The sequence below is a fragment of the Apodemus sylvaticus genome, chromosome 5 (genome assembly GCF_947179515.1).
Source record: "Apodemus sylvaticus chromosome 5, mApoSyl1.1, whole genome shotgun sequence".
In the NCBI taxonomy this organism is placed as follows: domain Eukaryota; kingdom Metazoa; phylum Chordata; class Mammalia; order Rodentia; family Muridae; genus Apodemus; species Apodemus sylvaticus.
The window spans coordinates 3,392,770-3,404,304 of NC_067476.1; the positions used below are offsets into that span (position 1 = coordinate 3,392,770).

Sequence of the window (11,535 nt, forward strand, 5' to 3'; positions counted from 1 at the left end):
GGCTGAATGGGGGAAGGAATGACGGGCTGAGAGACTCCTCTAGGCTGAGGGTGAGAGACGCTTAATGATTTATACTCTGGCTTCATTTAGTTCTCAATATAAGAACGTCCTGGGCCACTCCTTTAATCCCAGCACTGGGAGGAAGAGGCAGATGAATCTCTGTGATTTCTAGGCCAGCCAGATTTGCAAAGTGACTTTCAGGACAGCTAAGGCTACACACAAAAACTGTGTCTGGACCCCACCTCAAAAATCCATGGGATCACCATGTCAAAAATAAGCAAGGGTGGAATGATTCTTATGAATGAAACTAGGGCGGGCAGCAATAAACTCTGCAACACCCACTTCCAAGTCCTCCCATGTTCCAGGCCCTGAGTTATCCTCACACAAATTGAAAAGGTAAGCTGTGTGGCCACCTACAGTGATGTCGTCTACACTTCTAAAGTCACCCATCCTACGATTCTCTGTGCATATCCTCCAGCATAGTGCAGGCATGTTCTCTAACCAGACAGGTCCTTTGGGGAGGACTTATGGGTGAAGGGAGTACATATTTTGGGGTGGCACAATCAGACACAGTAGGCAGAAGAGCAAGGTTCCGGCTAGGATTCTCTGCTGCTCGCAACCCTGCTGACGCATATTGCCTACCCAGCTGTAGGGGGTACACCCAGAGACACCCAGGGTCCCAGAGAATACCTCATTATTCTCTAAGGATAGCCAGTATGTGCATATTGCATTTTGCACGCGTACCACCATAGAATAAGCTTCCTGCAGGCTCAACACTTGCCCTCTGGAATCATGGTCTGACTCTCAGTGTGCCCAGGCTGCTCCCTGGGTCTGCTAATAGTCAACTTTGTCTACACCACTCGCATCTGTCATAGTCAAAGCTGATAAAAATCACTGACGCATATTGCCTACCCAGCTGTAGGGGTTGGCACAGGCCCAGCCATTTGCTGGCAATGTTTCAACTGCTTGTTAGCATCATCATCATTGTCTCCCTCAGGGCTTCAAGGTGTACCTATAGGCTTGCCTCAAGCCAAGAGCGGCCACAGGCCAGCCGTACCCCAAAGAGTTTGCTGGAGTGTTTGACTAGGTAGGATGAAAGAGGCAGACGCTGGAACCATTGGCAGATCATAGCAAATGTCTCTTAGTTGCGTGCATTTTGAGACATTTGTCAGCTTCAGTATGAGAATGTTCACTTCCTGCTTTTTACAGAAGCCATTTTGTTATAACCTACTTCTCCTTTCCTAAGGTCTGGAGAGGAGAAACCTTCCTATGGTTGTATCTTATCATTCTGAATTTCTCAACTGATTCATTGGTTCATTCATTTAATATACCTTCATTGCATTGCTATTAAAACACTTGGCCTGGGATATTCTTCAAAGGGAAAAGGCTTCTCTAGTTTGTGTGTGACAGTTTGATCTCCATCAATAATAAGTAATAATAACTTATTAATAATAAGATAATAGGTAATAATAGTAATAAGATTCTAGAGATGGGGGATGTCTCACGAGGCCACCCTGCCCCTAAATCTGTTGCTTTTACCCCCCCCCCCGCATTACATTATTAGGAAATACTGTGTCAATAGAAATCATGTGTGAGACAGGAAAGATGACAGGGTCCCAAGGGGTGAATCACAGGTGAGGGGCAGGGACAAATTCACGGAGAGGGTGATGGCCTGGGCCACAGCCAGCTGGTATTTTTCCAGGCAGAGCAGTGAGAAGAAAGGCATTCCACAAGGAAGGCACATGATGTACAAGGGCAGAGAGGTGTGGCTGAGGCCGGTGTGCCTGAGCACATGACTCACACAGAGTCCTAGATCATGCAAAGGGCTAGGAGTGGTGTCGAGGTCGCCACAGAAGGGTGTGAGCTTTAATTACAATTGCGAGCCCGATTCTATTGTTGGAGAAAGCCACCGAAGGCAAAAGGATGACCCTGAAAGCAAAGCTAGGCTCAAAGGTCAGACGTGGGCTGTGAGAAGAGGAACGTGTGGAGACGTGTGGTGAGCAGGCACGCACGCATGCGGCTGGATGCCGCATGAGTGCGAGCTCGGAGCCCACGGCAGCAATCTGCAGCTAGAGGACATGCTTTGCCCTGGCACTTGTCTATCCTGCCTGCTGTGTCTTACACCCCAGCTTCTTACCTGCTCGCCTTTGGTGTGGCTGGGGGAGGCATAGGCCTCCGGGTAATGCTGCCGCTCAAACGGGCACTCAAGAGCCTCAAGATGGTGCTGGCTGAAGGTGTCTGTACGGAGGTGCTTTCGAGAGCCACTGCTGCTGCTCTGTGAGTCGATGCTTAGCCGACAGCTGTCCTGGTCACCTAGTGCCCCCAGGCAAGAAGAAAGCTTTCAGGAGACTCCTCAGCCTAGCCACCAGGCTAAAGTGCTCCAAAGCAGAGGAACAGGTGGCCTGAAGACACTGGGGCAGGGCAAGCTAAGGGGAAGGACCCACACTCCTGTGAAAGGGAGTCTCAGAGCCCTGCTAAGCCAGGGCCACAGGAGGAAAAGTTTGTCTCCCTATCAAAGCTCCAGCCAAGTGCTTTCCTGTGTCTCATGCCACCCACAGGTCCCCTGAGCACTCACTATCATCCATCTTTCTCTTGTTGTCAGTGCCAGGCTGTGCAATCCCTAGGAGCCCGTTGATGGAGTAGGTGGAGCCCAAGGAGTCCGACTGCGGTGACTCCGGGGGTGTGACAGCTGAGCTGGGGACTGCAAAGGAATAAGGAGAGGGTCAGGGGTAGTGTGGGACGACACTCCACATAGCCACTGCCACTACCACGGATGCAAGCAGCAGCCTGTGCTGTGGACAGAGGCCTGCAGAGCTACGTCCCGTCAAGGGCCTGCTGGCGGGAAGGCTTCCTAGAATGACATTTGTCTGACGTGTATCCATTTCGTCATGTTCCTGTGAGTATCCCATGAGCGTTGAAATAGACTTTGCCTCGGGGTAAAAACAGTCCATGTCCAGGCATCTGAGCATTCATACGCTCTTGTGTGGCTGTGACTGTATGTGGTGGCTGTGTCTACGTCTGTATGGCTGTGTAGATTGCTTCTACATTCAAAGGTCTGGGGACAGTCAAATCCCTAAACACTCACTCAGCGTGTGTCCTGGACTCAGTGACTTGGTGGCCACACAGCTGTCCATGGGGAGGTTGAAGGGCTGCTGCACTTTGGTCCGAATGATTCTGTGAGGAAGCAGAGGTCTGTTAGAGAAAGAGGATGAAACAGGAGCTGTGGTTGTCCCGAGTCTACTCACCTTCATGACGGCCTACTTAGAGATCTTAAATGTGTCTTCAACTCACTGACTTCACAATCAAACTGGCCTTACCTCGTTCTCATACCCGACTGCTCATGCCCCATGTCATGACTAGAAACGTGGCTGTCTCAAGGCACAAACGGAGCTGCAGCTTAACAGGGATCTGCAGATTAACCTTGCTAACGCCCAGGATCGATCCTGTTTGGATCTCACTGTTAACATCTGAATGTGCGCCACGCCACGCCACGCCCGCCAGCTGAGAGTGAGTGTTTTCAAATACAAATCAACTTCCCGCCTAAAAATGTGCTAAGGGCTTTAATGGCTGCCTGTTGCACAGTCACCAAAGGCAAGATAGGTTCCAGTGCCCACCTGCTTCTTGGGGGCAGTTTCTTCTGGCATCTTATTGTCAGTGCACGCAGGCCTTTCTTGTATCTCTAATGACTCTCTTTCATCTCAGAGTGCAGGCTCTCATTAACCACAGGGCCTTTATATGCTGTGTCAGAGTTCTCTGGTATTCCTCTTCATCTGATTAATTCCCATTCACTTCTTACTTAAGAAAAAGTTTTCATGATTTCCCTAAAACAAGTTACCATAGGCTACCCCACTGTTATCAGCCTCCTAGCCTCAGCAGGACCAGTAGCTGCAATTTTGCATTTTGCATTTTGCATTTTGATCTTTTTGGGTACTCTGTGTCTGTGTTACCATTAGACTATGAGGAGAGTGATTCTGCGTTCTGGGAACTAATATAAAATAAATGAATGACTGATGTGTGAATGACTGAATGAGCAGATGTCTGATGAAAATGTAGTGAGCAGAAGTGCACATGTGACCAAGTAGTAGGCCTTTCCTGAGGGCCAGGAAAGGATCAAAGAGCTTCTTTCACAGAATGAAAGAGTGTGTGGTGTTTGAGGAAGCACAACATAGTGTGGGGACAGAGGAAAGTGCCACAGCAGGAGCATGAGGAGGCTGGAAGTGGTGGCGTGTGCTGGGCCAAGGAGCTCCTGCCTGATTCTTCAAAGTAAAGCCTCATCCAAATAACAGTACTCCACCCAGGCCAGGCCCTTCGTGTTTCTTACAGGAATCTTCCAGAACCCTAGGGCCCAGGAGGGTGCCAGAAACTGCTGTCTCTCACCTGTTGATGGAGCTGACACTGGGGACAGTGTCATTGTCACAAACGCCTTCTGCCAGGAGCCGGTCCCGGATCTCCCAAGCAAACATGGTAGGGTTCTGCCGCTTGTAGTCCCCTATCTTCTCCACCACCTTGGGGGTGGCCACCTTGGGCTTGGAGCCCCCTATCACTCCAGGCCGGATGCTGCCAGTCTCGTAGTACCTACTCCAATAGAGAACCCCACAAAATTACCCAATAAGCAGGTGGGGCCTTTGCGTATGGACCTGGTCAGAGCCTCTGTCCCCTCTGAGTCTCCTCAGGAGAGGTGTGGAACTGAGACATCCCCCTCCCCTGACTCCTGCTCAGCCAAACACTGGCTTTCTCTCCAATCATTCTCCTGTTTGAGTAGATTTATGCAGCTGCCAAAGCAAGACCCCTCTGCAAAGGCTTCTTTCTCCCCAGGCTAGCATGTGTATCTGCATCAGATCCCCCTTGTACTCCTCCGCCTTTCCTTGGCGTGACTCCCTGACTCCCCTCCTTTGTTCTCCTGGCCTCCCTCAGGAAAGCCAGCTGCTGTCTTGCTAGGCCACCCTTGCCTTGTGCGAATCGGAGCTATCTCCTTCACCCTTTGCTCTCTGGTTTTCTATCAAGTTCCATGGTTCAAGTCCAAGCTACTTCTCAAGTCCAGTCTCACTTAGAATCCCTGACCTGAGTCAACACCTAGACATGAGCTCCCTCCTTCAGAGCCCAGTCAACCCACGCGCTGGCGGCAGGTGAGTGCCTTCATGAAGACACTGGTCTTCTTTGTCACCTCTGGTCTCTTCTACCAATGAGTAAAACCAAGCCTGGGTCTTTAAAAAGGCCATTGTCCTTGCCATTCAAAGCTCTTCTCTTTGGGACTCTACAGTCTTCTTAACAATACTCTTTCCTTGGCCCTAAGAAAAGGCCACTTTCCCTCTAGCAATTTCAGGCAGAAAGCCAGGGCTCTCCATGGTTATTTACAGCCCAGTGCCTTAATTTCCCTTGAACCTACATGTGGATCTGTGTGGTGGGTTGGAGAGTAAGGTGGACAGGACATGGAACTCCAGAATTCCAAACTCTCTATTTAAATAATATTTCTGACAGACATGTCAGAGGCTTTGTGTTCCTTGTCCTTCTGAACCTGTACCCTGCAGGTTCTCAGTCCTGACTGCAATAATCAGAATCACTTCAGTGAGGTGGCAGCCAATGAGATACATAAATTTGAATCCACTCCCTTTTATTGGCTTGGGCTGGAGCCTAGATTGCTTGCTTAGAGTTTTCTGGCACAGCCAGGGCAGTGAACCACCACATTGAGTCTTACCGATGGATGGTTCTCAAGTCCTCCATGTTTCTGAATTTTGTGTTTCCTGGTATCCTACAAGAGCCACAGACTGAGAGGCTGACTGAGTAAGGCTATGGATTTCATCAAACACTTTCATTGCTTCTTGTACTAGATATTCTGAAAGTTTTGGCTTGAAAAACACAAAATCAGATGGTACATGGGCTTGCAGTCATGAGGTTGCAGCCATGAGGTTGACTATAGAAGACAAGCTTCACAGGGAAAGTGGTATGTGGTGAATTTCGTGCTTACCTGCCAAGGATCTTGCTTACACAGCCATGGCTGACACGGAGCTGGCGAGAAATATCACAGGGCCTCACACCCTGGTGGGCCAAGTCCACGATGCGTTGACGGACAACTTCCGGCAGAGGCCTGCCATTCACAAAGGCCCCTCCTAGCTGATTCAGCCCTCCATGGCCTAAAAAGACAGCATTGTCAGGGACAAGTGTCACACTAGGAGATAAATGTGGGTGAGAGTTAGCCTTGAGTGTGAGTAGGTGTAAGAGCATGGCTGGGCACTCCATGGTCAGGTCCTCCCGTGGGCCCTCTGCTTGCACTCTGTATTACTAAGAAACACCTCCCCCCCCAGGCTTGGTACAAGTAACATAACCTGCTCAGCCCATCTGTCATGTGAACGTTCGAAAGAAGTGCATGGCTATCTGCAAGCCCTTTAGATCTGCTCCACCCCATCCAGGAGCCCAGCCCTTTCTGCCACATTTCATCAATGCCTCCCTTTCCCCATTTCCCTTCATATGCAGACATGTAGAAGTGGAGAAGTCAGGGTTTTCTTAAGCTGCTACTGAGCTGAGTGGCACAGAAGAGGCTATCTCCCTTCTCCCTGGACTTCCCTTTCTTTTCATTGACATGAAGGTACAAGATGAGATGGGTGCTCTTTCCATTTGACCTGCTCCTCGTAAAGCACAGAACCATATTTTGTAACACAAACACCAAAGAAGCGCCGGAGAGTCTCTGGTTGAGGAAGGTCAGAATGGACAGAGCCCGTCTGCGGCTGTCTTGCCTAAGCAATCCCAAGTTCTTGTCTCTTTTTGACAGATTAGGGAACTAAAATACCAGGCTGAGAATTAACTAGGAGACATCCCGTGAGTTTCCTACCACTGTGCCAGGCTGGAGACAGAGTTGTACAGTGCATGGCAAGCCAAGCTGTAGCTCCTTCCCTGACTCGACCCCCTGGACTGATTCTGTACTTCATTCTGACCATACGCATCTAGTCAGACCCATACCTGCTGAGTGCCGAGTACCTGTCAGGTGCTTTCTCAGGTTCTGAAGCCCCAAGGGGAGTAAAGCCACCTGCATACTTGCACCCACCTCACAGGGCTTATCACAGTAGGAGCCCAAGCCAGCTAATTAGCATTCCTCATGATCTTTTCTGGAATCTCAGGCTTAGACAGGTAATTATTGAATCAGTAGACCTGCTCCTGATCAGAGAAGCACAGAAGAGTTCTTTTAAAAGTGCGAGCCAAGACTCAAAGCAAAGAAGAACTAGATGAGAGGAAGGGGATCCTGTGTAAGTCAAGAGGGTAGGTGTCTCTTAGATTTGCAGTGCTTGCAACTGCTTTTCAGTTAACAGTGTGTTAATGTCAGGACTGAGATATACAGTTTCCAAAGAGAAGACCATAAAGAGCATTTCTGTGGCTTCGCTGAATGACTCAGCTCACGTGAAGAGCAGGCAGGATCCAAACAATGGTTGGAGATCCAATCATTGCTGCTTCTTTGTGGACCCTTGATTGATGGCTGGAGATGATCCTGCCTCTGCAACCTTAAGATGACAGTGTCATTGCCTAGGCATGACTAGTGTCTTTTCACACCAAGAGCTGAATCTGGTGATCTAGCTTAGGGTGGGGAAGTATAAGAACTCTAGATGTTGATGCGGAACAGAATGGTCTGAGCTCAAACACTTGGGACCATCCTGACGCTTACTACACAGCAGCCAGGATTGTACCGGGGGTGGGAGTCATAGAGAGCCAGCCAGTAAGAAGGGGAAGTTGATACCAGGCCAGTGTAGCTAGTTAATATTTATGAGCAAGGGTGGGAAGTGCCTTTGCTGAGCACAGTGTGCCCATGATCACCCACTGACTTAGCACATTCAGAACTACCTTCCAATTCTCCTCAGGGGCCCAAGATGTCTTCAACAGAACAGATAATTTTCCTTAAAACAAACAAGAGAACAAGGTCATAAGCCTCTGTCCTGGGCAATAAGTTAGGAGGAAAAACCCACTGGCTATGCACCAAGTGTGAGGGACAGAATGGTCCATCTTCCAGGACAGCTTCTGCCTGTCCTGTTCTAGACCACCCATCCTGATGAATGCTTTTCCATGCGCTAGATGGGACTTTCGGTCCTGCACAGGCAATGAACAATGTGGCTCTTATTTGCTGGTGAACTCATTTCTCTGACCCCTCACTGGCCATGCTGCCCTTTGTGGGATAATTACCTCCCACTTTCTCATGGTTGCCTTTTGATTCTTTGGGATCTAGACACTGAATACCAAGGCACATCAGATGGCTATCCAAATGTATAAAACTTTAGGCAGGCCTACTTTGTCACTATTTTCCAGAACCTTTGCTGCATGGAGTATAGATCTTTGTGCTAGAATCTATCTGGAAGTCAGATTGTGTGGTGTGTGTGTGTGTGTGTGTGTGTGTGTTAGTTATAGAGGTGGCACAAATTGAACATTTTGCCTGAAAACAAAGCAATAAAGCGCAATCTACTCATGGGATTCTCCAATAGAGACAGTACAAACTAGAGTCCTAAATTATCCTAAGGGCTGACTCAGCATCCTTAGAAACACACATGCTCAGAACCTTGCTGAAGCTCACTGCATACACAATAGACAATCACAACTCTGGCCCCTGAACTGGGAGTTCTCTAAGGCATTATTTTATTGGGGAAAAGCTTGGGTCAGATTTCTGCCTTGATTCTATGTGTTTTAGCCATATCATTTGAGTAGATTGTGTTATTTCTAATTGCAAGTATGACATGGAGTTTCACAGCATTTTTCATTGTACCTGCTACTGACAACAGCAACAGCAATGTTGGGATGAAGGTGGAGAAGTATCTCATAAGCTGAAAGTCTTGATATAAATATAAAGATTTTCATTGTAGCAGTAATATGGTTGATATAATATAACGTGGTGGTAACTCTGACTTGGCCCTGAGACCAAGGAGTTCTCAAAACTGAAATACATACCAGAGTCAATTGTAGGGTTTACTGAATAAAAGCCTATTGAGTACAATACTTTAAGTTCTTAAATCACTTAATCTAGGATACAACCAAGAATTTATGTTTGTCAAAGGCCCATAGCTGTTCACTGTGAAGAGAAGTGACTTTGGAATGCTGAGCCCTAAAGGGAACATAAATATCACATCCTCCCCTCAAGGTCAGAGGTCTACGAAGAAAAGGGGGTGGGAAGATTGTAAGAGCCAGAGGTGGTGGATGAATTCAAGCAAACAGTTTTGGAGACACAACAAAGTAGGTGCACATACAAGCTCACACGGATTGTCATAGCATGTATAAGACCTGCACAAGCTCATGCCAGACAAGAGCCCGTCATGGAAAACAGAAAGAGAACATGAAGCTGAGGATCTATTGGGTTTTGATTGCTGATCAGAAAGGAAACATTAGTTCTTTAATGGTACAACATCTGGTTCCACTCCCAGAAGTGGTGAGCCAACAAACACTTGACTCCATGGATTAACATGTGTGTGTATGTGCACACCCATACACACAAGGTGGATAGGGAGGTGGGGGATGATCTGTGGAGAGTTGGGGGGTGGGATGAATATGATCAAAATATGTTGTAGGTAATTCTCAAAGAATTAAGCTTTTTTAAAAGTGTGTTTTGGAGAAGCTTCTAATGTATTAATGCCAAGACTTTGAAACCACTGGGTGTTAAGCAATGGCTGACAAAACAAATGAACAAGATGATATTCTTTCTTTCTTCAATCTTTTTTCAAGAATTATAATTATTATGTATATTTAATGACTTTCATTTCAAATCCACACATATTAACGAAATGATAATAGTGACTCAAGCACAAAGTCCTGGGTATGTAACCTGGACTAAGAAATGAATGTTTAAACCCTTTTCAGGGGACACAGCCAGATTAATTAAAAATCTTCATGTTAAGGTAGAAATCCTTTGGAGAAGCACACAGGCAGTCAGAGAGAAATCGAAGGAATGACTGGAATATATGAATGAACGAATGAATGAAGAGAGAGAAAGGAAGAAAGAAAAGAAGAAAGAGAGAGAGAGAGAGAGAGAGAGAGGAAGGGGAAAGTAGCCATAGGAAGTAAAGAAAAAAATTCCTTGCATAAAGTCTTGACCAAATTGAATGTTATTTACTGCCTCTATAGATCATGCATAAAAGATTGGGAAGGGCCAACTGGCTGCTTATGAGGATGGCATCTATGGGCTGAACTGAGTTCTGTGATGGAAGGGTTTTGTGTTTTCTGTGTCCGGTGTGGGGGAGTGGACTTCTCTAGGTGATTCACCACCAAATGCCCAGGTGGGTGCAGGCTTCCTTCCTGCCCTCAGCAAGGGACTGATGCCCACTGTTTCCATGCTGCTTTGTACTTTATGGGCAGGTGGGCCTTAAGGCAGGAAGCCAGTGATCAGTAGGAGCTCCATGGTTGGTCCAGAGGTAAGGTTGGGGAAAGTGTAAATCAGGAAGAGGTTTGAAGCTTCATAAGCAAAGAGCTTTTGCTTGTCTAGAGCTGTGGGTGGGGAGAGGTGGCAGTGTAGGAGGAAGGCTGGCCGGATTAAGGAAGCTCTTGAGTATGTATCTTCAGATAGGGAAATTCAAGTTTTACAGGGCAGCGAGGACTTAGGGTGAGTTAAATGAATTTGCAGGTCTGTAAAGCTTTAGGTGACGTTTGCTGTCTAGAAGCATCCTTTGGGGGAAATGACCACTGTGGGAGATATTGTTTGGTAATTTCTTCTCCACTCTGAAGGCTCTGAGAAGTAAGGATGAAAGAATAAAACAAAGACATCATTTAAAACTCTCATCACACAAACACTTAGGACAGAAGCACACCTTTCCTGCTCCTCCACGGCCTTCTGCACCTCTGTCATAGCACTGACTTTAACCAGCAACATTATCTATCTGGTTCCTTTATGGATTCCTCAAGGGCAGAGGCCAAGCCTTAGCACCTGTCTCAGAGTCCCTACTGTGGCGTCCTCGCATGCCATTCCACACAACATTTTTTTCTTTTTTCATCTTGTTGATTCCTTAAGGCTTGGCCCCAGCTGAATGACCACCTAATGGTGCCTCCTTCTTCCACTTCACAGAGATTCAGGAAGCGCTAGCCTAGAGCTGTATGACTTTTTTCCCACCATTTTTTTCTAAATTCTTTGTTTACATTCCAAACAATTTCCCCTTTCCCAGTTTCCCCCCTCCCCATAGATCCCATAAGCCTTCTCTCCACCCATTCTCCAATCACCTCCCTCCTTATTGTCTGTCTGATACTCCCCTACAATGCTGCATCAGGCCTTTCCAGGATCAGGGCCCTCTCCTTACTTCTTCATAGGAGTCATTTGATATGCTACTGTGTCTTGGGTATTCAGAGCTTCTGGGCTAGTTAATATCCACTTAACTTCTCAACCTCGGGAGGCAGACCCTTATTGAATGTCGTACCCGTACCCGTTAAGAATGTCTCACCTCTCTCATGCCACAGTTCATTCCCTCTGCTCAGTCTACCGTCTGGTTCTACCATTGTGTCTTATGCCGGCAAAGACCCCAAATGGTGGGGTATAAAAGAGACAAGGCTATGGAATCTCTGAACCTTTGTTTAAATAAACCTGCC

The 11,535-nt window shown here is 47.4% G+C and overlaps 1 protein-coding gene across 1 annotated transcript in view; it reads right to left on the reverse strand.

The window, feature by feature from the left end:
- Pax8 (paired box 8) overlaps nucleotides 1–10,828 on the reverse strand; it is a 28,057-nt gene extending 17,229 nt beyond the window's left edge. Inside the window, exons 1-6 of the mRNA XM_052184670.1 lie at nucleotides 10,767–10,828; nucleotides 5,966–6,166; nucleotides 4,378–4,575; nucleotides 3,086–3,174; nucleotides 2,576–2,701; nucleotides 2,138–2,313 (exon numbers count right to left, since the gene is read on the reverse strand). Coding sequence (XP_052040630.1) covers nucleotides 2,138–2,313; nucleotides 2,576–2,701; nucleotides 3,086–3,174; nucleotides 4,378–4,575; nucleotides 5,966–6,166; nucleotides 10,767–10,828 — 852 coding nt within the window. The remainder of the gene's footprint in view (nucleotides 1–2,137; nucleotides 2,314–2,575; nucleotides 2,702–3,085; nucleotides 3,175–4,377; nucleotides 4,576–5,965; nucleotides 6,167–10,766) is intronic.
- Between the last annotated feature and the right edge of the window lie 707 nt (nucleotides 10,829–11,535).